This window comes from Callospermophilus lateralis, chromosome 7 (genome assembly GCF_048772815.1).
Source record: "Callospermophilus lateralis isolate mCalLat2 chromosome 7, mCalLat2.hap1, whole genome shotgun sequence".
In the NCBI taxonomy this organism is placed as follows: domain Eukaryota; kingdom Metazoa; phylum Chordata; class Mammalia; order Rodentia; family Sciuridae; genus Callospermophilus; species Callospermophilus lateralis.
The window spans coordinates 11,924,554-11,951,924 of record NC_135311.1 but is presented as its reverse complement, the minus strand read 5'-3'; the positions used below and the strand labels follow the sequence as shown (position 1 = coordinate 11,951,924).

At 47.7% G+C, this 27,371-nt stretch overlaps 1 protein-coding gene across 1 annotated transcript; it reads right to left on the bottom strand.

The window, feature by feature from the left end:
* Positions 1-17,858: 17,858 nt before the first annotated feature.
* Positions 17,859-26,778, bottom strand: Slamf8 (SLAM family member 8). Its single transcript, XM_076862398.1, has 5 exons — positions 26,739-26,778; positions 23,659-23,985; positions 20,341-20,646; positions 20,153-20,260; positions 17,859-18,105 (listed from the first exon to the last, which is right to left on the bottom strand). The coding sequence occupies exons 1-5, from the start codon at positions 26,776-26,778 to the stop codon at positions 18,041-18,043; spliced, it is 846 nt and encodes a 281-aa protein (XP_076718513.1). The 3' UTR covers positions 17,859-18,040.
* Positions 26,779-27,371: the final 593 nt, after the last annotated feature.

The following is a 27,371-nucleotide window of genomic DNA, read 5'->3' as shown; positions in this document are numbered from 1 at the left end:
TCAGAAGAGGAAAGAGTTTTGTTGGCTCATGGTTTCAGAGGTTTCGGTCCATGGTTGCCTGGTCCAGTTGCCTTTGGGCCTGTGGCAGAGCGGCACATCATGGCTGTGAAGATGCTCACCTCATAGCAGGTAGGAAGCAGAGAGGAAAAAAGGGAAGAGAAGGAGCCAAGGTCCCAGCGTCCCCTTCTAGGGCACCTCTCGTGATCTGACTTCCTCCCCGTAGCTGTACTTTCTAAAATTTTCACGTGCTGAGTACAGTGGCACCCACTTATAATCCCAGTGCCTTTGCAGTCCGGGGCAAGAGGACCCCAAGTTTGAAACCATCCTCAGCAACTTTAGTGAGAACTTGTCTCAAAAAAAAAGAAAAATATATATATATATATGTGTGTGTGTATATATATATATATAAAGGGCTGTGGAATGTGGCTCCGTGGGAGAGCACCCTTGGGTTCAATTCCTAGTACCACAAAAAGGAAAGGAAAGGAAGGGGTGCGTGGGGGAGGGGGAAGAAAGAAGGAAGAAAGGAAGGAAAGTTTTCACCCTTTCCCAATAGCACCATAGGCTATTCACCACTTAGCCTTTGAGAGACACTTATCCAGACCCTAGCAACAGTCAAGTGGAAGACTGGGTATACAAGTGCTGCCTCAAGTGTGGGGATCTCAAGATAGTTCTGATTTTTGTCTGTATTTCCGGAGAGACACAAACAGCCTGAAGTGTCTTGTCTCCATTCCTCTTCCTAGTTCTGCCTTTTGCATCTCTCCTCAGAATTGCCAGGGCTAATTATAATTCCTTTGGCCACTGACACATTATGGAGGTGATTTACATCTCCTTGGGAACCAAGGCCACTCTTGGATAGTCATCAGAAACCTAATTTATCATCCGTAGAATTTCTATGAATTTGCCTCCCAGGGTATCCATCCTTGGGAATTTCATTCTAGAGACTCTATTTTTTTCCCCCATACTGGGAATTGAACCCAGGGGTGTTCCACTACTGAACTACATCCACAGCCCTTTTTAGTTTTTATTTTGACAGGGTCTTGCTAAGTTGCCCAGGCTTGCTTTGAACTTGAGATCCTCTTGCCTCAGCCTGCCAAGTCACTGGGATTACAAGTGAGTGCCACCACTCTGGCTCCTGGAGACACTTCTGAGTCCTTGCTGCCTCGGTTCATTTTCTGATTCTCCTCCCCAGATTTAGAAAGTCATCTTCTAGGCATCTTTTCTTAATCTCCAAATTCTCAAAGCCGTTGGAATTCCGGTGAATTGTCTAGGCAGTCCTTTTTGAGTAGTGCTTACCTAGACGTAGCTACATAGAGATAATAAATGTCATGATGTCCATTTCATTTCAGTTATTCCAGCCCCAAACTGGAGAGGGAACTTAATTTTATCTTCAGACTCACTGGAACAAGAGAGTTGGGGTAATTACCTATTATCCTTCCAGAGTTAGAAAACTGCTAACGTCGATGTGCACAGGCTGTGGGCTGCTGTAGGCAGGGGACTGGATGAAAACTTTAAGTCTGGTTCCAAGTTTCCTGGAGGAGCCTTCTCCTGGATTGTCACCCTGATTTGGTGAGAGCCTGGGAAACCCTGCTCTGGAGTTCCCATTCTTCATCTGTCCAGCCCATCTGGAATAATCATCTCGTTTATTCCTGGAGCGTGGAAACAAACCTGATTGCATTCCCTTGCTGCTGCTTGGGCCAGGAAGGGTGTGCTGAAGGGAAGTGGTGGCGGGGGGGGGGGGGGGGGCAGGAGAGGCTGTTTTGGGAAATCTTGACGAACTTAGGTGTGGTCACTGTGCCTGTTCAGGAGAGTGAACAAGATGGTCATCGGCCACCCCTCTGTGACCATGGTCCTTGGTAACCGTATGGATACTCTGGAAAAGACAAATAGCATGGGACACTGTGCAGGAGGAAGGAGACGGAAGCCCTTGACAAAGGCCAGAAATTAGGCCGAGGAGGATGGGGCGGAACCCCTAAGTGAGATAGATGACGGTGGGTCCTGAATGGGCTTTTGGGGGATAGAAAAGAAGGAAGAAGAAAGGAAAATTATAAGAAATATTTGTGAGTGAGCCATGTTCCCCTCCCCAGATGTGCAGAGGAGCCTCAGTTCTGGAGTCAGACAGACCTGAGTTCATAATTACTTGACTCCCAGAATCTCCATTCTGTGAAACGGAAGAGGATGGGATTATTTTGTGTGATGTGCATATCACACAGCCTGGTGCATAGCGGGTGCCCAGCAAATGGTTGGTCCACATCCCTAATCTATAATTTCATCTCCCATAAGAGGACAGGCCTGGAGGCACAGAGCTAGCCACACAGAGGTGGGAGTTGGAGGCAGTGGGAGGTCCAAAGGGTGGGGGATGGAGCAGGAAGAATGAAGCCTTGGGATTGAGCATGGACGAAGGAGCCTGGGATGTAGGAAACAGCAGGTGTTGAAGTAGGAGAACTAGTAAGCCGCCCTTCTGGCTCCTGGAGACACTCCTGAGGAAGCCTGGAGTCACATGCAGGTATTAATATTGACAAGAATTCTCATTAGTAATAGTGATACTAATAATAACAGGGAGTGCCTGAAACACAAGCTTGGCAGGGTCCTGGATGAGCTTCCAGAGTCCTTGGGGCCACCTTCCTGGACCAGGGTGTGTCCTCCTATGCCATTCCCCTTCGACCTGCTCTCAGTTCCTGGAACTCAGGAGATACCTGCTGCCCTCTGGGCCTAGTATCCACCTGGGGTGCCCTCTGAAGCGTGGGTTGTGACACCAGGGAGGCCTGATGGGTCATTCCTAAAGTCTTAGTGTCTTCGCTTTGTCCAGGAATGTTCAATGGGTAGCTAAAAGCAGGATTAAAAGATTTGGTGTCTCTGCCTCTATTTGCATCTGTCTCCTCTGCTCTGAGTCACCTTGGATTCCAGGGACAATAAGTCTCATTGGCAAACATCCTGTGACAAGCCATACCTCTAGGTAATAGCAACTTTGTTATTCTGATAAGGGCCCACCTGGTCAGCCCTAAAATAATGATGTACCAAACCTTACGTGATCAAGATCAACTGCTTTGGCAGCTGTGGGAATCCTCCAACTAGGCAAACCCCCAACCCTTACCCTCATACCCCTTTCTACAAAACATCAAACTTACTGTTAGACCCTTGAAGACAGGGCTGAGGATGTGGGTCCACTTTTCTTCCCAGCATAATACACTGATTAAAAATCCTTCCTGCTTTTCGCCATTACGTTTTCTCTGTTTGGTTTTGTTTCTGGAGGGGGGACAAGTGGCTGAACCTGATTTGTTGGACCCCAGAATCAGGCCTCTGGTCTAGGACTCTTGTAACATCCACACAACTTTCCCAAAGCTGAAGAAAGACCTTCCCCACGGGGTGCACAGAGCTTTTCTTTAACTTTATGGAAATCAACTCGGCATCGAAAATGGGTTCCTCCAGCCCTCTGCAGACCTACACCCTATCTGGGGACTCTCCTCCTGTCATCCTCTGGCCTGTCTTCTGCCTGTCTGCTTCCAGCATTTTGGCCCTTTATCTCCAAAGGCTGGGATTTGGGCTCCCAGTGCCTGCTCTAGCCTCAGCCCTCATCTGCCTCAGCTCCTTGACCAAGTCAGTTTTCCTTGCAGAGGGAGCTCCCCTACCTCCTTCTCCTCCTCTTTCCTGGCCCGCCTCCAGAGGAAGCCCACTTGGCCTTGCCCAGTCCCATTATCTCAGTCTCTCCCTGCTTCCAGACAAGGGAAAGGGTGTGGCCTTTATTATCTATGTCCTTTCTTGGGAGTGTCCCTTCCTTCTCTCCTCTCCCTCAGCCTGGACTTCCCCTGAGAGGAGGGCCCTGTCTCTTCCATTCTGAACATCGACTCCCTTTTAAGCTCAGAATTTCTTTCTGAGTGGGGTGTGGTGGCGCACGCCTGTAATACCAGCTATGCAGAAGGCTAAGACAGGAGGATCAAAAGTTGGAGGCCAGCTTTGGCAATTTAGTGAAATACTGTCTCAAAAAAAACAAATAGAGAATACTGGGGATTCAGTTCGGTATAGAGTGTCCCTGTGTTCAATCCCCAGTGCTGAAACACCAACACCTATTTGAATTGGTAGATAAAAATTGGAGTGATAGATAGAATATGTACTAGAGCCTCTTATTTCATTATGGGGTGAATAAAAAATAAATATTAAATAAATAAATATATACATATATATATATAAAATAAAATATTTTATCACTGCTTGAGATAGTATGGAATGAGCCAAACATATCCTTCCAAATCTCTCTCTCTCTCTCTCTCTCTCTCTCTTTTTTTTTTTTTTTGTGTGTACTGAGGATTGAATCCAGAGGCACTTTGCCACTGAGCTACATCCCCAGAACTTTTTATTTTTTATTTTGAGACATGGTCTAGATTGTTCAGGCTTGGCCTCAGACTTGCAATCCTCCTGTCTCAGCCTCCAGAGTGACTGGGGTCATGGGAGTGCACCACCATGCCCAGCCCAAACTCATCTCAAAGGTGCGTGTGCAGCTTGCTTTCCAGGACAGTGGGCAGTCAGAGCCAGGCGGGCCTGTGAATCAGTCCCTAGTGCTCCGGCTCTTCAGGTGAGGGCAAGCTGCCATGTCTACGGCTGGGTCATGGTGTCCCTGTTCCTCTGACTAGTTGACTCTGTCAAAGCTCTTTCCTGTACAGAATACAGGTTTCTCGCTAATGGTTTGTTAAGAACTTGAGGATATGCCATGTTTCTGAGCAGTGCTATTAAAAAATTGAGCAACAGATCCTTGGTCAGGAGCCTCACCTGCTATTATAACATTGTTCCTGGGGAGAAATCTGATTCCTTCCTCTCAGTAAACGTGAGCCTTTCCAGGAATGGAGCACTCAGCCTGAGACAGTGAGGGGCTAGGGATCATATCCCACCCAGCTGCCTCATCTTCCTACTTAGCCACCTAAAATCTATGTGCCGATAACACCCATATTTAGGCACCCAAGCTAGGGCTCTCTCTTACATTTCATGCTTGTCTGCTTGGATATATATTGATTGATTGGTCCAAAGGATGGAACACAGTGATACTCTATCTTTTTTTTTTTTAAAAAAATATATATATTTTTAGTTGTACATACACACAATATCTTTATTTTATTTTTATGTGGTGCTGAGGATTGAGCCCAGGGCTTCTCACGTGCTAGGCGAGCGCTCTACCGCTGAGCCACAACCCGAGCCCCATACTCTTATCTTTTGATTTACATCCCCAGCCTTTTCATTTTATTTTAAAGATGGGGGTCTTACTAAATTGCCTATGGTGACCTCAAACTTGGGATCCTCTTGTCTCAGCCTCCCAAGTCATTGGGATTATAGGCAATTGTCCAGCTCTGCTTCCATATTTAACAGACAGCTGAAATTTAACACATCCCCAAAACCACCTTGGATCAACCGTAAATTATTCCACTGTCTCCCCCTCTCTCAGATCATGGTGCCTCGGTCCTTTACCTCCTTTCTTTCTCTTACCATTCCCCGACCACATGCAACCAGTCAGGAGGCCTTACTGACTCAGCCTTCAGAGCAGGGCCAGAATCCAACCTTCTCTCCTATTACCTTGGAGCTCCCAGTCGCCCCTCATCTCTTGTGTGGGTTACAGCAAGGATGTCCAGGCTGATCTCTATGCTTCCTTTCTGCCTGCGGTTTATTCTCAAAAGAGAAGCCAGGGTGATGGTTAAATCATTTTTTTTTTTTTTTTCCTGCTCAAGCCTCAAAAATGACTTCTCAATGTCAAGTAACTTACACTGGTCCCCAGGCCTTCTCTGTCACCTCTCTGACCTGATTTACCAGTTGTCTCTCTCTAGCGTTCTCCACTCCAGCTACTGGATCGTCTCTCCAGCACCTTAGGGCCTTTGCCTTGGCTGTCCTCTTTGCCCAGAACGGCTCTAGTCCAGACTCCCCAGTGACTAAATTCTTCAGATCTTGGCTTGCCTGTCTTCCTCTCAGTGAGGCCTATTACAGCCACCTTATTTAAAACGATCTTAAATAATGGTACAAGGAGACCCACTGCCCTTATGCCCCACTTTTTTCTTTAATTTGCAGCACTCATTCCCTTCTAACATGGTCTACAATTCATTTGTTGTGATCTTTGCTAATGGACTCATCCCTTCTTCCCCTCTCCTACCAGTTCTACAAGGAGGTAGCACAAGGAAAGAATCTTGGTCTGCTTTATTCTCTATTGTATTTAAGCTCCTAAAAAATGCCAGGCATGTAGGAGGCACTCAATGAATATTTTTTAATCCCCTTCCTCTCCTGCGGTACTGGGGATTGAACCCCAGGAGCACTCTACCACTGAGTTAGAACCCCAGCTCTTTTTTTAAAAAAAATTGAGACAGGGTCTCACTAAGTTTCTCAGGCTGGGCTTGTACTTGTGATCCTCTGCCTCAGCCTCCCAAGGAGAATAAATGTTGTGTTAAAGAGAGAAAAGGGATGGGGGAGTTGGACCACCTGCAACAGGAGTTAATCCCCAGGCCATGGCCTTACCTGAGAAGGTAAGACATTAGTGAGAAGCAGCCCAATCTCTTCATGGATGGTGAGAATTTCCTGAGATGTTCAGAGGGTCGTCGAAGTCCAGCCTATTGGTTATCCTGCCTGGAAAGGGGAGGTGTAGCCCTGGAATTGCCTAACCTGAGATTCCTAGCTTCCTCATTGGAGGGGACGTCTGAACAGTGGCCATGTATTGTCCACCTGCACGTTCCTCACCCTCTGCATTCACTTAGTTAGACGTATGTTTTGGTGATGTATTTACACATGTGAGTGGTAGGACTGGGGTATTAAACCCGATCCTTCCAGAAGCAACCAGTCTCCCAAGAGATATCTTTAAATGCATTTGGAGAAATTTTAAAAATGATACATACAATTGTTGACTCAGCTCCCTGGAAAGTGTGCATGCTATGAGATCATTCCGGTGGGGGGGGGGGGCGGAAGGCTTCTGCAAGTAGGAGTGCCTGGGGTTGTGCCTGTAATCATTTGCTTAGAAAGCAAGATAGATCCGCGAGTACATGCCAGGGCTGGGAGTTAGGGAGAAGATCCTGGATAAAGAGATAAAGTGCATGAGTAAGTCACGTTCAGGGGACAGACAGGAACCCAGGCTGGAATGCAGACAGTGAGTGGGCACTGCTGATAGCTGTCACCTCCATCTTAAGGCCCCTGAGAGCTAGGGATGGAGTGAGGAGTCAGGTGTGCCTGCCCACCAATATGCTCCCAGCAGGCCATCTGGCTCCTGACCAAACGCCCTTACTTCTGCTGCTCACTGCCCACTGAAGCCTCATCCCTCCAACACTCCAGCTTTCTCTCCATCTTCCCCAGGATTCCCCAAAGCAGACAGTGCAAGAGAACTGCTCTTCTCTTCAGTGTACAGAGCATGGTTGATTTAGCCCTGCAGGAATGAGGCCACTCTGATGGTAGCACTGAGGATGTGCTGGCCCCAGAGGCAAAGAGACATGGTAGTGATGGATGTTTGTGCACCCCTCAAACTGATGGTTGGACAATCTCCTAGGGGGCTGGGCAGTGAGGGGGGAGTACAATCACTGGGGACAATGATGGCCAGATGGACACAGCTTCTAGGAATAGGACATGACAGATCATAGAATCCTTCTCTGCAGTCCTAGGAACAGTCCTGCCCCATGGCCCAGACTCTCTGCTTTCTCCTCCTGCATGGAACCCATTCACCCCGGGAAGGATACAGGACATCTGCAGCCCAGAGTGGCTGAATAGCCAGAAACATTGCCTGTTTCAGCCCTGCTCCAGCCCTGTGCTTGTTAGCCCCTTGCTAGCAGGTACTGGTCTATAATAAGAAGCACCCTCCTCACTGTCCAGCAATGGTGACTCTCTCCAGCCTCCTAACTCTGGGGCAGCTCCTCTCCACTTACCCCTGGAGAACAGTCGTGGCATCTAGAAAACCAGCTCCTTTTGCCATGAGTAATACACTGTGGCTTCTGTTTCTGACTGTACCCACCTGACCAAGTCACTGTCATTGCTTGGGAACCCCCCCCCCCCCCTTAAATAGCATCAGGGGCTCCACTTGGACACTCCATGTGGGATCCTGAATGCTGTAGGGGTAGGCTTGAGGTGGAATGGGTTCCGGGGAAGGGTTGGGATCAGGGACAGTTCCACATGGCTACTGAGGCAGCTCGAGCACTCCCCACCATTATGAATCTTGGGTTCTGGATGTTCCAGAACTTTCTAAAAATTGGTATGCAGAATTCTGGCCAGATGACAAAGGAGTTGACCAGGACACCATGACCCCGGACCAGTTGGGGTTGAAGGTGCTGTGGGAGGTTCTGTTCACCCAAAGATATCTTGCAGGCCCTCTGTCCTCAGGTTCATGTTGAAGGAGCCTGGCAGATCTGCAGTGTGAAAACCTACCTGATTATAAGCACGTCCCCATTCATTGTCCTAGCTGGGAGGGGAGTCAGGGCACAGGAGGATTCTTTTTTTTTTTTTCCCCACAAGTAAACGTCCATTGAAATGATTAGGTTGACGCATATAAAATCACCTATATGTGACTCATTTTTAAACTTGCAAGAATGACAATTTTCAGGATTCATCCCAACAGATTGTTAAGCCTCCAAATGTTTGCTCTTTTTCAAGCCCCTGCTCCATGACAATTAGGGATGAATGAGCTGGGCTGGGTGGCGCACGTCTGTAATTCCGGCAACCTGGGAGCCAGAGGCAGGAGGAGCCTTGACAACTTGGTGAGACCCTGTTTCAACATAAAATTTAAAAAGAGGATATGGGGATGGGGCTCAGGGGTAGAGCACCCCTGAGTTCTACCCCCAGGACCATAAAAACAAATACATAAATAATATAAATATAAATAAAACAATGAATGAGCTCTCAACTTCACCCCCAATGCACTCTTCTGTGGGTATATATCCGGTTGGTGTGCGTGGCACCACCATCTGCCTGGTTGCTCAGGTCAGACACCCAGTGACATTCTTGACCCTCCTTGAACGGAGGCTACCGAGCCCTGCCTATTCTAGCTCCCCTATATCTTCCTGCACCCATCCACTTCTTTCTTCTCCCTGTGTCCATCTTGATTTCAAGCTACTGTCATTTTCTGCTAGGTTGGCTGCAATTACTTCATCTTCCTGCTTCCCGTCTCCCCACTTTAATCTATTCTCCACACAGCACCAGAGTGATTTTTTTTTTTCAGAAGTCTGATCACGTCTTTTCCCTTCTTAAAGCTCTTTAGTGGCCTCCTTTTACATTTGTAATTAAAATTTAAATCTTACCGTGTCCAACGAGGCCCTCCTTGACCTCTGCTGTTGTCTCTTCCCAGGGTCCCTCCTGCTTATTACCCTCTGGCCATGGGGACTTCCCTGGTGCATTCACAGATGCCAAGGTCTTTCCAGAAGGGCTCCACACTGCTGGCTCCTCAGAGTGCAGGCACTTCAGACTCTTTGTTTTATTAATTCTCACTCTCCCTGCTGGATGCAGCTTGAATGTCCTTTCTACACTGAGCTACAGCCTCAGCCCTTTCGATTTTTTATTTTGTGACAAGACCTTGCTAAGTTGCCCAGCTTGGCCTTGAACTTGCAATCCTCTTGCCTCAGCCTCCCGAGCAGCTGGGAGTACAGGTGTGCATCACCACCTGCAGCGCCCCTTGCTATTCTTGCTCAAGGATTTCAGTTATTTTCTTCTACAGAGCTTAGCACAATTTAAACCAAACATTTGTGCTTATTCACTCAGTGTCTGTCTCTCCCTACTTGATTGCAAGCTTCCTGCGTGCAGAGATGTTTGTCTAATGGACAGCTGCATTCCCAATGTCTCTGGCACCTAGTAGGTGCTCATTAAAGGTGGGCTGAGAGAATGAACCCTGAGAGACAGACAGCTCAGTCTTTCGGGAAATCGGGGTCTACTGTCCCAAGTTTGACTTCAGCCCTGTTTTGCTGTGTTACTCCTGAGCTGCAGTGAGAACTGGGAGGTTGCTGTTAGTTATTGGTGGGGTTGGAGGGTTCTCAGATTTAGGAGATAGATGGGAATTACGATAGAATAAAGTTCACGATTAAGCTGGACATGGGGATGCACACCTGTGATCCCAGCTGCTCTGAGGGCTGGGGCAGGAGGGATAATCAGTTCAAGGCCAGTCTGGGGAACTTAGTGAGAACTTAGTGAGACTCTGTCCCTAAATAAAAGATAAAAAGGGCTGGGGATGTGTCTCAGTGGTTAAGCACTCCTGGGTTCAATCCCTGGCATCCAAAACAAATGAACAAACAAACAAATAAACAAACACTAAAAAGGGCTGGGAGTGTAGCTTGGTGGTAGAGTGTCCCTGGGTTCAATCCTCAGTATATAAAAAAAAAAAGTCAGGGGAGGAGTCCTTATATTCAGGCCCGCCCTTAACATTTATAATTATAAATCAAGCTAACAAATTGTTACATAAAATTATTATGTTCTTTTTTTTTTTTTTCAAATAAACTGCAAGGTCAAGTTTAGATTCAGAAATCTTGGACTCTTTGGGGTTTCATACCAAAACTTGATGGTGTAGGAAAAACGAGTCCCTCGCTCCAGGCTCTAGAATAGACCTCTTCTCTTTCCAGCCACATCTCCATCCCGTACCATGAAGGGCCTTGGGCTCACTCATGTGGCTACTCTGGACTTCATCCAGGTCCCTCTTCAAAGCTATCCTCAGACCTTAGGGTAATAGGTGGTTTGGCCCATCTTTGGCAGGATGAATCCAGGCAAGGAGTCCCCAAATTACCATTTGGAGAGAAAATCCTAGGATCCTGGATTCCTGGAGTGTGATCATGCCGAGATGGAGCACCGAGTGGGTGTCCCCTTGGTGTGCTGCCTGTGGAGCAAAGCCAGAGCAGGCCTCTGAAGCCCGAGCCAGAGCAGCCGCCTTCTTGCTTTGGTGTGAGGGTGATGCTCTCTGTCTTATGGCCTTCAGAGACAGCTGCACAGGGCGAGGACTGACAGGCATCCTGTGGTGCTTGTCCTCTGGGGCACAGCCTCCCGGAGAAGAGGCTCTGCATTAGCTGTTGTCTGGATTGGCCGAGGCCCTGGCTGCTAATTTTGGCCTTCAGTTTTGAATTCCCTCTCAGGCGGGTAATGGATAACTCCATCGTCTGCTGACTGTCCAAGCTTCCGGTCAGCAGGTGAGCTGAGAGCCTCAGTCCTCCCCTGTCTTTCTTGTCCTTTTTCCTGGAGTGGCCAAACCCGTGTTCAGTCCTTCCACCACCTGCATCTCTCATGTTCTCATTCAGAGACATGCTGCACATGGGTGTTCAGGGCTGGCAGAAATCAAGGCTCTGAGTATGTGCAGGGATTGTTAGGAATTTTCTGGAGAGGTTAGGCTGTAGGGTTATTGTTATTGATAAGGGGCAAGGGAATCCCATGGTCTTTCTGAGCAAGGAAGGAAGAAGGCCAGATTACCAGGGATTGTGGCTAGAAGGACTAGGGGGTGGGGTGATGGTTCTCGGACCTGGTCAGGAGAACCATGGTGACAACCCTGGAGCTCTGAGCTCCTGCAGTGAAGGTGACCAAAGGTGGGCACCTGGTGAGTGGACTGACCAGTGGGCAGGTGGGGAGCAGCCGGTGGAGCTCAGACCTCCTCATTTTCTGTCCAGCTAGGCAGAGTTTCAGTGACTTATCCAACCTTGGAAGACTCCTGAGGACCCTTCCCAGCCAGGGGGTGCAGCTTGAAGGCCAACAGGAGGGTCTGGCAGGCAGGACCGAGCACACTAACGTGCAGGCAGGCAGGCAGGCTAGACTTCACCCTGGGAGCAGGCTCCAGCCCCAGCCCTTGTGAGCAGACCGTATCTTTCTATCGGAGATGCTGAAGACAACCTCCGATAAAAGAAATCTCTGCTGCTCTGGCAAGACCTGCCCCGGGAAACTACCAGGCCACACCTACGTTTTCAATTTCTGTCAATGAAACTTTTGTTCCTAATCCAAAGCTTCTGCCCTTTCACTATTTTCCCCGGGGAAAAATAGTGAAAAATAGTTGGCCCTCCCTGGGGCAGAGGTCTCCCAGGACAGTATATGCCTGCGCGCTCCTGCTGGGGGCTGATTGCTCATTGGCATCATTTGTTGATGTGACTGTGAGCCCTTTGAGGACAGGGACAGTGATGCTACTATTTAGTCATCTCGGAAACTCCATTGATGCTGATAATTAGCAGGTGCTTACCTAGTAAGCAAATGCTTACTAAATGAACAGGTGGATGCCTTTCCTGTTCTACAGATTTCTGTTTAAACTTTTTTTTTTTTTTTTTGGTATTTCATTATTTTAGTTTTGGAGGGTACTGGAATTAAATCCAGAGGGCCTCTACCACTATGCTACAACCCCCAACCATTTTAAATTTTATTTTGATGCAGGGTCCCCCGAAGTTGCCCAGGCTGGCCTTGAACTTACAGTCCTCCTGCTTCATTCAGCCTCCCAAGTAGCTGGGATCTCAGGCACACACCACCTGCTAGGCTTGGTATTTTATTTTATTGAACCAACTGCTGCCTCTGACAAGATGTTCTACAATTCTACCCTATTCCCACCCCCTTCCCCCCCACCAAAAAAAGAGTCCGTGGTCCCAGCTAGACCAGTCGAGCTTCACTGTTGGCAACTGAATCTTCTCTGAGTAACCAGGGAACAGAAAACTGAAAAGAATACTTCCACTCAGGCCCCAGGGTCTGCATCCCCACGGTCTCTGGCTTTGTCCTTTCTGTGACCTGATTGGTCAGCATTTTCTTTGGGTCTCTGAGTTACCCACCACTTTCTAGTGAATTCTTTATTTACTTTAGTTAAGACTAGAGTTGATTTCTGTTGAAGAAGCTTGACTGACACAAATGTTTCCCCACTCTTATTCTCCTTCTCCTTCTTCTGGTACTGGGGGTTGAAACCAAGGGGCGCTTGACCACTGAGCTACGTCTCCAACCGTTTTCATTATTCTATTTTGAAAGAGGATCTCCCTAAAGTTCCCAGGCTGGCCTTGAACTTGTGATCCTCTTGCCTCCGTCTCCTGAGTGGCTGGGATTAAAGGTGTGTACCCGAGTGCCTGGCTGCTCATTCATTCTTTAATTTATAATTCATTCTTAATAAAGGAAGGATCTCAAGAATTGTCTGGGGCAGGAATGGCTAATAGCTTTCATCTCGATTCCTAACTTTAATTGGTTTGTAGGGGTAACTTGAGGGTTACATCTGGGCTCGGTGGGAAAAGTGTGTCATAATTAATTAGCTGCATCTGACATCGCCCTGGAAAAGCCAAAGCCTGGATATATGTGCTGTGTATTTGTCATTCCTAATGCAACTTCCTACCTAATTTGAAAAGTCTCCAGTCTAGGATCTTGCTCTGAGATGTTTTTTTCCTTAAGCATGTTTATGAAACAGCTGAATGAATTAGGTACATTCATTGAAATTGTATAACATCCATTGAAATTGTATATTTGGTTGACTTCACTTGCTAGAAAGTTCTTCTCTGGTAGTGTGGTACAGTGTGAGAGGCTGGATTGATTTAGATAAACTAAAGCTAATTCTGACTTTTCCCACTGACTGATTATGTAGTTTTAGGGATGTGGCAATCTCTTTGGGCCTCAGTTTTCCACCTAAGAAATGAAAGCAAACAAACAAACAACTTAGCTTTTTTTTGGTGGCACATACCTATAATCCCAGAGATTTGGGAGGTTGAGGCAGGAAGATCACAAGTTCAAGACCATTGTATTGGGAAAGTTAGCAAGACCCTGTCTCAAAAATAAATAAATAAATAAATAAATAAATAAAATAAAAAGGGCTGGAGAAGTGGCTTAGTGGTGTAGCACCTTCAGTGCCAAATACTTAAAAAAAAAACAACAACAACAACAAAAAAAAAAACCCAGACCCCAAACCAAAAACAACAAAAAACCAAAAAAATCCCACTTGAATTGAACAACCACAGATTCTTTCCAGTTTTAATATCCTATTATTTATATGAGTCAATATCTGCCTCTTAGTGATACGCTCCATTGGACTCAGTTACACAGCCTGGGCTTATGTGATAGCTCTTCAAATATTTGAGCGCGCATGCCCCTCTGAATTTTTTGCTCCAGGTTAAACATGACCAGTTTCTTCAATAATTTCTCATATGATAAAACTTCTGAATTTGTCGCCATTACGATCACCCTGTAACGCACACTTAAGTTTTCCAGTGTTCCCTGAAAGGGTGCTCCCCAGAGCAGGACCCAGGTTGGTCGTGCTTCCTGGATCTAGGGATAGTCATATTTGGTGGTTTTATGGGCTGTTCCTTCAGGCTGCATGCAGAGCAGGTGCAGGGAGCCATGGAGTCAAATCTGGAAGTGGGTGGTGCTTCTCTGAGAGATCAGAAAGTAACCAAGAACCAGTTGACAGAACAGGTATTTCTACTTCTTCATAAACACGGAAGGAAGATTCACCAGAGACGGCATTAATGTTTGCAGCTGTTGTCCTTCTCTCTCCCCACTCTCCTTTTTTTTTAAAAAAAGCACTGGGTGTTCATATCTTCATTAATGAAAAAAAAAAAAAATGTTCTCTGCAACTCCTTCCCCCTCCTCGACATTATCAAGTCACATGACCCTTTTGCCCTATCAGCGCTTGTGTTTGTCCTTGGCACAGAAGAACAGGTGCAAAGGCTGACAACATAAAGTGAAATAAAAATAAGAAGCCAGGCGCAGTTCACTGGCCTGTAATCCTAGAGATTTTCGAGGCTGAGCTAGGAGGATTGCAAGTTTGAGGCCAGACTGAACAATTTAGCAAGAATCTGTTTGAAAATAAAAAGTGAAAAAGGTTGGGAATATAGCTTAGGGCCCCAAGGTCCAATCTTCAGTAATACACCCCCCCCCCAACACACACACACTGGAAAAGCAGATTTGGAGAGGGCTCTGGTCTGATCATGAGCCTACTTGAAACATGGAGATATATATATATATATATATATATATATATTGTAATGGGGATAAAACCCAGGAGTGCTTTACCACTGAGCTATTCCCTCAGCCAGTTTTTTTTTTTGTTTGTGGTTTGTTTGTTTATTTATTTATTTTGAGACAGTTTCTCACTCAGGGGCCCAGGCTGGCCTTGAATTTGTGGTCCTCCTGCCTCAGCCTCCTTCTGAGCGGCTGGGATTACAGGCCTGTGCCCCTGAACACAGCTCTTGGAAATAAGGAGGTAAGAGGTCATTCTGGAAGCAGCCTGACATCTGAACTGATGGGGGTGGGACTCTCTGCCACCCAAACCCGAAGGAAGGGGTGTTCTGAAGACCGCAAGGTTCCGTGGGGTGTGACCTCCGACTCTCTCTGGACCCTCTGCCCGTCCCTTCTCTTTGCTTTGTTTGAACCCAGCCACTCTGAGCTTTCTTACTTAGGGCCTTTGCATTTTCTGTTGTGTCTGGAGCACTTTCTGCCCTCTCCTTCACTTCCCTGGTCTCTCTGTTCTGGTGTCACCTTTTCAGAAAGTGACACCTTATCTGAGAGGGACCTTTGTCCCCAGCATATCATTCCCTCGCCTTTTACTCTGCCTTATTCTTCTTCACAGAACAAGCCAACCTCTAACACAGACTTGCTCATTTATTTATGTGGTATAGAAAATAAACTCCTTGTAGGCAAAGGCTTTTCTTTGTTCCCAAGTGTGACTCCCCCCAGTGCTAAAGTGCACCCAGCATGTGTGGAACCCTCAATTCCTATTTGTGATGCTGTCACTTTTAAAGCATCAATCTCAATGCTTATGAGCGCAAAAATTGGTCTCATGGAAACCCTTTGTGTGTGTGTGTTTTTTTTTTTTTCAATAGAAGGTTAGTAAGTCTACTGGTTGACAAGTGAGTCACTGGGGATGGGAACACTAGTTTATTCGAGCAGCGTGGATCTGTTCAAAGAGGCCCTGGTGCAGCTCACTACAAAATCACTGTGTAGGCAAGGTTGCAAAGAGTCACTTTGTGAGGAAGAACCGTGGGCCCCACCCCATTCACAAGTGCTCTGATCTGAGTTGAGACTCTAGGGATGAAGGGAGGGAAGGTGGGGAGTGGTGTGTGTTTTTTCTCCACGGACCTACCTTGGCTCATTGCTAGATCTTGGGCTTTTTTTTTTTTCTTACATCATTTTTAGGGGCAGGCCAGTTTTGCGCAATTCAGTGATCAGGCATGAGCGATGCCTCTGAGTGGCAAGCCAGGGCAGCACCAACGGCCAGGTGGAGGGGCATGTGCATTGTGCAGTGGGCTTAGGTGGAAGGTAATAGGAGAGAAGTAGGTGCAGGAAATGGATGGGAATTAGGTAAATCCAGGTGAAAATCAGGGGGACTCTAAAAGGATCCACGAAGAGGAAATCCAGTAACAGCTGAGTGGAGGAGGGAGTCCGTTTTACTGATCATTTGTGCAAAGTAAAGTGCTTTCCAGGCATCAGGGAGAAGAGAGAAGGTCCTAGGACAGGACTGACATCCTAGTGGAGAGATCAAAGCCATTCTGGGTAAATATTCAAAATCCTCCTCTATTTTTTCAACACCTCCTTTCTTTCTATTATCAAGACTTGAGACCTCAGAATAAAATCCAGTTACATTTGGGTGGGAGCTGACTGTGAATTTTATTAGCTTACCCTCCACTCTCTGGTGGCAATAAACAGCCCAGAGCTTTTCCAGACAGATCCACTCAGTAGCAGAATGTATTTTCCAAAGATGGCCACAATAACATCTTCTATTCCCTATGTCAATGTGACCTTGACAGTCTCCCATTGAATGGTGGGATCTTTATCTCTCTCCTTGAACTTGGGTAGCTTTTCTACACTTGCATCTGAAAAGGAAAATGGTAGAGCCTAAAATGCCTCAGCACCCCTCCGCTCCATAATTTTCCTTCTCTGTAGCTTTTCCTGGATCTTCAAGCCAAGTCTCAGGCAGAAAGACTTATCCTGAGCTGAGCTGCTTTTGTGGAAGTTGAGCAAGAACTTCCTATTGGTTGAGGCAAATTCAGCATACCTTTTCAGTGTTTCAGTACATATTTTCACTCACTGTGCGAGAGAGTGAGGAGAGAACCTTAATGTCACACTCTACCCCTCCTCCCCTAGATCCTGAAAGAGGGATGAAGGTCAATGGAGAAGGTGAGGATGCCTATTAATGTTACCAGCCAAATGGCTTTCATTCCAATCATATGGCATGTCAACCATTCTTAGTCAACCTCAACTGCAAAATATTTTTGAGGGGCCGTGAACTCAGATGACCTAAAAGTTCTTCAGGCCAGAAAGAGAAATCCCTGTCCCCCACCTCTCACCTTCACTTATTTGAGACTCTGTTCTTTTAATAATAATAAGTATTGGAACCTCAAACCATGGGGGCTGGAGGCTAGACTGGAACTGGTAGTGTGTGATTAATTTTCTCTGTTCAAGTGCTGAATGCCTTTTTTTAAAAAAAAAAAACATTTATATATATACTTTATACATTTATTTATTTGTGTGTGGTGCTGAAGATCGAACCCAGGGCCTTGCACGTGCGAGGCGAGCGCTCTACCACTGAGCCACAAGCCCAGCCCCCATTGAACGTCTTTTAGAGCCCAGGACCAGAGCTGGAGGCAGTTCTTTGGGGAATGGTGAGTGTCTTGAATAATCTGTGTCCATGTGACTTGGAGAGCGTCTCATGTCGTTGTTGTTGTTTTCTGGGAGTATTGGGTTTAAACCCACGGGTGCTCTACCACTGAGCCACATCCTCAGCCTTTTTCATTATCGTTCTTTTTGAGTCGGGGTCTTGCTAAGCTGCCCAGGCTGGCTTCACATTGCAATCCTCCTGAGCCTCCAGAGTGGTGGTTGGATTACTGGTGTGTGTCACCATTCCCAGCCTCCTGGTGTTCTTGAGGGAACGTCCTGTTAGCCCCGTCTTGTCCAGCAGTGACAGCCAGGACGTGAACAGTGAGGAGAAAGAAGGGAGAGGTGTCGAAGTTTATGCCAATACTTTCTGTCCTGCCAGTGTGACAGCTGCCCAGGCTGTTCCAGAAATGTCATAGGAGGTAGAAGGTCCCTGAAGGTTTCCAGGTACCGGCTGTGTCCCGGGAGCATCATGTGCTTAGACAGGGGGTTTCCTCATGACCCAGTGGTCAGATTTTATTGTCTCTCATGGCACTTTCTATACAAGGGGGTTCTCTGTCTCTGCAGCCACTCGGTCAGTACAGGCGTCCCTCTTCTTTTTCCCTGGTGAGGAGATCAGAAAGAAAGTTACCCCTCTCGTGTTTAGAATCTGGCATACTTGGTCTGGCCCCAGGGCTCCGAATTCTGTTTTCTGTCACAAGGTCACCTTGGGCAAAGGGACATCTCTCCTTAGCTACCATAATCATGGAAAAGGAAGCTCTTAAGGTACAGGACGTTCTTCTTAATGTCTAATCTTGATGTGCACCTGTGCCATGTATTTAGCTGTAGAAGCTATGGGAAGTTAGGGCTGTGAGGGATGGACCTGGTTAAATGACCAGAGGCCACATGGCAGACTTGGGACCAGCCTCTGAACTCCCTGTGTGGAGTCTCTCCACTATCCCAGGTGGTGGGGTCCTCTTTATCCCTTGTCAATAGCCAAAGTTGCTCTTTTCTGAACCTTGAAAGATCAGGCTAGGTGAAGAAACCAGTCACAGAGGACCACACAGTGAGATTCCATTTATATGAAATGTCCAGAATAGAAAAATACAGAGAAACAGAAAGCAGATTAGTGGTTGCTTGGGGCTGTGGGAGGAATGGGGGAATTGGGGTTATGGGTTTCTTTTTGGGGTAGTGGAAATGTTCTAATGTTGGTGTAGTGATAACTGTACAACTCTGTGGATAGACTAAAAGCCAGTGAGTTGTGCGCTGTGTGAATCCTATCTCAATAAAGCTGTTTTTAGAAAACTGTTCTTGCTAGGTGTGGTGGTATATCCTGTAATCCCAGCAGCTCAGGAAGCTGAGGCAGGACGATTGCAAATTCAAGGCCTGTCTCAGCAACTTAGTGAGACCCTATTTCAAAGTAGAATTTCCAATGGCCGGGGGTGTGCAGCAGAGTGGTAGAGTGCTCCCCAGTTCAATTCTCAATATGGGGTGAGAAGAAGTTGCTCTTCTCTTGGTTTCAATCATCTTTCCATAAATCCTTAGGCCTCTTGGGGGCAAAGGGTCAGGGCTAGACCCTCCCCCGAGGAGACAGGGCCTGCAGGCAGAGTGCAGCCACAGCTGCTCCCCTGCCTTCCCTGTCCCCAGGGGAAGGACAAGCAGGAATCAGTCACATACACCCGCTCTGCTCCGGCTCTCAGTGCTTGGGCCATCGCTCTGGCGCTCCAGAACACACCCACCATAATGAGGTCTCTGGGCTCCTTCTTTGCTCACCCTGTGACCAGGAAGCTCAGGCCACGTGGCGTGGAAATGGCCAGGAAGCCACGTCAGTCTTGCTAGTTCTTTCAAGGAGAGGGCAACCGGGCCAGAGGCAGAGGCCAAGTTGGATATGGAGCCCAGAAACTGTTCTGATCTCAGAGTTTTCTATTCCTTCTTTTTCTGAAGAAGGTGGCCTTATCAGCTCCTGGTCAGGGAGAGTCTTCTTTCAGAAGGGGGTTGAGATTCATTCATACTTTCCCTTGACAAATATTTACCAATACTGCTCGTGTTCCAGGAAGCACCGGACAGGCCTCATCGGTGACCCCAGCCTTGGCCTTTAAAGGGCTCAGAATTCAGTGTGTTGGGGGCACAAGTATAATTAGTAATGTAATTGGGGTAATCGCTGGAGATTAAAGAAAGGACATTAGCCAACCTGATGGTGGAGCTGAAGGGTTGTGGTCAGGGAAGTCCTCCTGGACATCCTTACCTTGAAGACTGAGTGGGAATTAGACAAATGGACAAGGGGAGTGGCACGTGCCTGTTAATCCCAGCAGTTCGGGGAGGCTGAGGCCAGAGGGTTGCAAGTTCAATGCCAGCCTCAGCAACTTAGTAAAACCCTAAGGAAATGAGCCAGACCCTGTCTCAACACAGGAAATAAAAGGCTAGGGAGGTGGCTCAGCGGTTGAGGACCCCTGGGTTCAATCCCTGGTACCAAAAACAAAATCAAGAAGACACTTTGAGTAGCTCAGTGTGGTTGGAAACCAAAGTATGAAGTAGAGAGGACCAAGAAATAAGGCAGGAGGGGCGGGGGGACAGGTCATCTGAAGCCTAAGTAGAGGGAGGTCCAGCCTTCACCCTCCTCCCTAGTGGGTCCACCTCCTCCACCCATCTCCTGCACCAGCAGGACCCCTACCTGAGCAGAGGCCACAGTGCCACGCGAAGAAGAGACCAACCAGGAACAGAAGCAGCGAGATGGGCACCACCACCAGTAACATATCCTTGTAGAAGGCATTCCCTGGTGCTGGACACGGAGGGGTAGGGTCAGAGGTGGGCTCTATGCTTTATAATTCCCTCCCCACTGACCACAGGCCCATGGCTTACCTGCTTCATGATGGCAGCTCTCCCAGGGGGTGACAGTGGCCAAGTCCCAGCTCACAGGGTTGGAGACGATGCAGGAATAGGCCACGTCCTTGTCTCCGAGTCCCAGAGAAACACTCAGCACCTGTCCGTCTGGGAAGAGGTTCTGTGGCTCAACACCAAAGCCCACTGTCCCCTCCCGTCGCCAGCTATAGGTGATGTCACTGATGTTAGGGGCCCAGCAGGACAAGAAGGCCTGGCAGGTCTTGAGGGGCTGAGCATCCCCTGCTACAGCAATGAACACCTGAACCGTGGGCCTGGGTACCGCATCTGGGCAAGGACAGAAGAGTAGGTTACAGGGAGGCCGGGCGGGGCTCCAGGTCTGGGCTCCAGCGGGGTTGGGTGGCTCCTCTCGCTAGGCCTCTCTCGTTCTTGTTTGGCATTTCACTGCCCACAGAACAGAAGCTGGTTCCTTAGTCACCAAAACTCTTCATGAAATGATTCATGTCAACCTTTTTGCTGTACCTCCTGCTGCCCCTCTCTGCCCACACTATTTAATCTGCAGTTCTCCCAAACAGGCCACGTTATCTTGAAGCATGGATATCTTGAAGCTGAAGCATGGATCATCTGTGCATATATATGCTTTTTGTTCTTGTCCTCCCAGAAAACTCCTACACATCCTTCAAAGCCCAGCTTGGACGCATTGCTGAATGCCTTGACTGTGAAGCCACCCCTGATATTTTAGATTCGGTGCTAGGCATCTCCAAGCACGTTGTATAACTCCCCCCACCCTTTTTTTGTAGCAGCTGTCTTACAATGTGTCGGTCTGCCAACAGGAGATGACAAGCCTTTAAGTCAGGCCAGAAAGTGAGCCCATGCCTAGATCATAGATAGTTTGGTGAGGAAGACAGTGTCTGACAAGTGATTATGAATAACTAAGCAAATAATCACAAGGGTGCAAAATGCTGTGAAGGAGTTGCCCAGAGGCAGGGGCTCCGTCTTGTTATCTCGATAACCTCTCTCCAGTGCTGTCAAATAGATGCTTGATACCTGGGCCATGGAACAGATCAGTGTCCCCATGTCCCAAGCGGAGGCTCTCCATTCCTATATAGATCGACGCGTAAATCCTGAATCTCTGTGGCAGTGGGGCCAGTGGGAGAGCACTCTGGAAACAACAGGAGGGCTCAGTCTCTGACAGCATTCCAGAGTCAAGCCGAGTAAAACCTCATTAATGCCAACTCAATCTGGTGGGATTTGTGATATGAAAAAAGAAATGATTTGCTAGGCACACTAATAGTATAAACAAAGATTACAGGGGGGATATTTACACCACTTAAGAGGACAAGCTGCTTCCAAACACGATCAGGCACAGTAGAAACACCCATTGACATTTCTAGTAACTGATCTGCTAATTCAAATCGTTCTTATCTATTGTCAAAGCAGAGCTCCCGAGGATGGCGGCTTGGCAGCTTCCTGCAATTAGTTCTAATCACGCTATGTATTTGGAAGCAATAAAACAGCAATTTCCTTAAAATCTGTAATTCAGATGCTGAGAACAAGGCAGTTGAGAGCTTAGTGGTGTGGGTGCTGCATGTATTATGGCATTCAATGTCCTCATTTCACACGTGTGGCAGCTGAGACTCGGAATGGGGGAGAGGTCCCAGGGAGGCCTGCGTGGTTGTCTAAGTTATTCACTGCACGAAGGCACTGGGCTAACGGGGTCACCAGGGCGCTGAAATACACCCAGTATTCTTCTTCCCAAGATGTGCAACCTGGTTCAGAACTTTGCGTATCCAGAAAATCACTCCAGTTTCACATCAGTACCCCGAATGGGTCGCCAGAGGACCACTGGACAGCCATCACTGCAGTTTGAGACACCTCCCCAATTTGCTTATGGCCTTTCCCTCTCTGTTTCCCTCTTCCCAGCTTCTGTTCTTATTTTCGATTCTTAAATCTCAAACCCCTCCCCACATCCCAATTTCTTTTCTTCTTATTTTATTTCCAGTCCTGGGGATTGAACCCAGGGACACTTAACCACTGAATCGTATCCCCAGCACATTTTTTATTTTTGATTTTGAGACACAGTCTTACTGAGTTGCTTAGGGACTCACTAACTTGCCAAGGCTAGTCTTGAACTTGCAATCCTCTTCCCTCAGTCTTTCAAGTCACTGTATCTTTTAATTTTTTTTTTTTTTTTTTTTTTAAATCTTGACATGGGGTCTTGCTCAGTTACTCAGGCTGGCCTGGAACTTGTGAGTGGTTCTCCTCCTGCTTCAGCCTCTAGAGTGGCTGGGATTACAGGTGTGTATCCCAGTACCTGGCTAGCCCTTAAATTTTGAAATAATTTGTTTTACAATGATGTATGACTGAGACTAAAAGACCTCTTTTAAGAAATGCAGCTGGGTGCAGTGGCACATGCCTGTAATCCCAGCAATTTGGGAGACTGAGGAAGGAAGATTACAAATTCAAGACCAGCCTCAGCAAGTTAGCAAGACCCTGTCTCAAGATTACAAAAAAAAAAAAAAAAAAAAAAGAGAGAGAGAGAAAAGAAAAATAAGGTCTCTGGGAATGTGGTTCAGTGGTTAAGCACCTGTGGGCTCAATCCCCAGTACTGGGGAGGGGGGGAATGTATATATATATTTATTTATATTTATATTTATACATATATAAATGAATGTAGGGCTGACTTGGCACAGGAGTGCACACTTTTAATTCCAGTGACTTGAGAGACTGAGGCAGAAGTTAGTCTGGGAAACTTGATAAGACTCTGTCTCAAAACAAAAAAACAAGGAAAAGAAAATTGTTCCACACTTTGTATTTAGTCAAATTTGAATTTAATTTACAAATAAAAACCCCGCTGTGTCATAGTTTAGTATAGAACATCTTTCTTTTCCTTCCTAGTGGTACATAAAATAATGGCCTATTTTGTAATCTAGGATGACCTCTTAGATTGATAGGTCAGGCTGTGTCCTAGATACTTTTGTAAGTGCCGTTGCATTTCACCCTTTGGGCGTTATACATGGTGATATCACAAAATGCTCACTTTATGAACAAGGAAGGTGCAGGTTAGGGAGGCTAAGCGTTGTGTCCAAGCCTGCCGAGCCAAGCAAAGGTGGAGCTGAGACCAGGGTGGTGGGATGGCAAAGCCCAGCCGTTCCAGGTAGGACCTCATCTGGGAGTCCTGGAGAGTTCTCTTAGATATGACAGCTGGGGATCAGCGGTTCTCTGAGATAGCAACAGGGTTTCTGGAACCCAGCTCTCCCCAGCTCCTGCAGCTCAGGATGCCTGTCTGGTGCTTTGTGGGAGGAAGGGTGTTGGGGAGTCAGTGTCAGATACACTCACCATACACCTTGAGCTGCAGGGTCTGGGTCCAGGCCCGACCTCCTGTGTCCACCATCAGCACGGAGAAATTGCCACTGTCTCTAGACTGCAGGGGCCCGAGCTCCAGGCTGAGGTTGCTGTGCAGCTGGGCTCTGCCCAGGAAGCGGGAGTGGTACAGAGTCTCCAGGGAGCCCCGGAAAAACGTGGCCAGGAGCTCCTCCGAAGGCCAGAGAGATCTCCAGATGGCCTCGCGGACTTGGAAGCCTGGAGGATGCTCGGCCACCAGCAGCACGGAGTCCCCCACCTTGCTCAGCACTTGAGCACCAATAATTGCAATGGGCATAAGAGCTGGAAAACAAGAGACCCTGGTCAGTCTGCTGGCAAATCCTCTTCATCCCACTCCCGCATGCAGCTGGGCTGCTCTGGAGCCAATTAGCATCCCCCACCCACATTCCCTTCTCTTCCATTGAGAGTGCACTCTGCAGGGATCGGGTATCCCTGAACAGGAAGAGAAGCTGAGCCCTGTGTTCCCGGGGCTCACAGAGAAGACAGACAAGCAAGTAATTAAAATAAACTGTGCTAAGTGCCATGGTGGGAAGAATGGGTGTCCCTGGGAAACACTGGTAGGGTGACGGGGACCCTCGCCCAGCCTTGAGGGGCTTAGAGAAGAAATAGGTAAACTGAGACCTGAAGGAGGAACCTGAACCAGCCAGGTCAAGAAGAGGGCTGTCTGGAAAGAAGGGGAAGTGCTATAGGAAGAATGTGCTCCTGGGGCTGGAGGCAGAGAGCAAGTGTCCTGGGGAACTGAAAGTGGCTCTCTGCAGGGGAGCAGGAAATGACACAGCAGAGTTGTCAGGGCAGCCTGAGCAAGCTGAAAGCAGCATTAGAATGGGGGGGGGGGTGTTATCTGTAGAGCAACGGGGGTGGGCAAGGATCTCAGGTTCTAAGCAGCAGAGTGACATGGTTAGGAAGTCACTCCAACACTGGCAGTGGGGTGAGACTGAGACTGTTGACATTCATTCAAGGTGGTGATGGAAACTTGAACTGAGAGATAGAGCCATGGGGATGGAGAGATGCGGGACAAATTAAAGTAATTATTATTATTATTATTTCATCTTTGTGCTTGCAATGCCCTCCCTGTTTAGGACCAGGCTGTGGAGAAGCTCAGTACGTCGTACTGAATTTGCTGTAAACTGACCCGTGCCTGGCACAGCAGTAGGATTCGATCCTGTCTCCTCGGGCTTATTTCTGCTCATTCTCGAAAGGTCCTGGCCTCTCCCAGCCTTCCCCGTACTTCACTGCAGGCTACTTGCCCTTTCGCACAGTGGTCAGGGATCAGCACTCTGACTGACCTTGTCCTTCTATTATTATTTTCTGTTTCTGAACAACATCGCCCACCAGACCATGCGTTCTCCAAGGGCAACAACACCTTTTTTGGAGTACTGGGGATTTAACCCAGGGGTACCCCACCATTGAGCCGTATACCTAGCCATTTTTATGTTATTTTATTTTGAGACAGCGTCTTGCTAATTTGCCCCAGCTGGGCTTGAACTTGTGACCCAGGTGCTTCAGCATCGCCAGCTGGTCTTAGAGGCATGCACCACTGGGCTGGGACAACATCATTTTTTTTCATCTTTGTACCTGAGATGCCCACCTGGTCCAGGTTATAGCAGAAGCTTGTTAAACTGTACTGAATTTGCTGGAGACTGATCTTGTAGGTGGCACAGCTGTGGCCCCTGGGGTACAGAGCAGAATCAGGACACATGTGTAATGTACCCAAGTGCTGGGAATTGGGTTAAGGAGATGTATTATGGATGTTCACTTTGCTGGCTACAATAAATCTTGTCCTTCAACCATCTCACTGGCCTACTGGCCCCAATCACCTCTGTCCCTACTGGAGATGACTTTACCTACAGATAGAATTTCACTGGATGTCAATCAAGACCTAGGTTCTATCCAGTCCTGCTCTGCCATAAATCAGCTGTGTGACCTGAGAACATCATCTTTCCTAAGTGTTAGTGGTCTTGCCTATAAAACAAGGGGGCTGAACCAGATCGTTTGGGTTGATCTCTTTTGTCACGGAGAGCCCTTTAAAAATTCATTTAAGGTCTGGGGATGTAGCTCAGTGGTAGAGCATCTGCTGGACATGTGCAAAAATAAACAAAAATCATTCTTAAAATATCCACATGTCCAAAGTCTAGGACAATGTCCTCACATGTTCATTTGACTTGAAAATTTTGTGAATCCTTGAAGAGTTAGGCTCTTCTGAGGGTTAAGATATGATTTCCCTCATATACTTAGAAGTGTTGAAGGAATCTGCAGGGCCTTTGGAACCCTTGTGGCCAGGAACTTAGGTGGGGATACTGGACAAAACAATCTCAATGTCCCTGAGTCTCTGATGTTAACAGTGAGACTTGATCTCTTCCACACCCCATGACTCCCATCCCCGGTCCTGCAGGATCTGACCAATGTCATGTTGGCTACCTGTTGACCAAGGAGGGGAACTTGGGCATCAGACTGATGGAGGGATTGCTCCCCCACGAGACCCATATCTCAGCCAGTCCAACACCACACCACTGCCGGCCGCCCTCAAGTTCACACGAACCACATTTAACTGACTCTTGCCTTTCTTCCTACTCAGTATCCACCTCCCCTTCCCCAGGCCTTCGGGGACCCCAGTTTTCCCACATGGAGCTGGAAATACACTTCTCAGTTTGTAAGGAGCCCTGTTCTGCCCGGCCTTCATCTCTCTCCAGATGGTATATATAATTCCCATGTGTTAACATTGCCAGAGCCTCAAGATTCCCACATTCAACTTTCTCTCCAAACCAGAAGTGCAACTGGCTCAGTTCTAACTGTCCTGGGCCACAAATAGCTCACGTCTCCAGGATTTTGATGGTCCGAGTGCTGCCACCTCTTCCCACCCAGATCTCTTTGTCTCTGCCTAGCATTTGATGTCGCTCAAGAACTTGCTGTGCTTGCTCTTCTCTAGCTCTCCCCGGTTCCTAGGTTCACATTTGGCTTGGGGCCTGGACTGGCCAGCACAGCTGGGCAGGAGCCTTCAGCTCTCTGGGGACAAGCCATCCACCTGTCCCACTCACCTTCCCAGAGAAGCAGATTCCACAGGAAGCACGTGGCCATCCTTCTCCGGAGAAGCAGGCAAACTCCTTCGACAACCCAAATCCAGAACATCCCAGGCCAAGTGGATGCATGGAAGGAGCTGCGGTCCTTCTGGAAAGTCCCGCATTCAGAAGGAGGAATCTTGACTCAGAACAAGATGCCCTGAAAGTGAAAACATCCCAAGTAAAGTGGAAGTTGGCTGCCGGCCTCGCTGGGTCTTCAGGAGCCGATTCTTGTAAACCAGGCTCTTTCCTGTGCACATGGTTGGCTAGTGCGCGGTGGCAAACACCCCTGCACAAGCTCATGTGTTCCTTGCTGTTACCAGAATTTCCTGCCTCCAAACCTATCCACGGAGAGCCCTCAAAACGGCAATTTCTACCAAGTTGCTTCTCTTCTCTTTCCTAGACTTCTGCCCCCCTCAGGATAAAGACTGAATTGTTGGCTTAGATGGAGAGGCTGTTTGTCTTCTCCAGTCTGGCCGCCCACATCCCCTCTGCTCTCTGGCCACCCCAGCTAGAACTACCTCTTTTCAGAACCACTCCTTTCACACTTCCATGTGTCTTAGTTTTTTCCTCTACCAAGATTGCTGTTCCACTTACCCTTGCAGGCCAGGC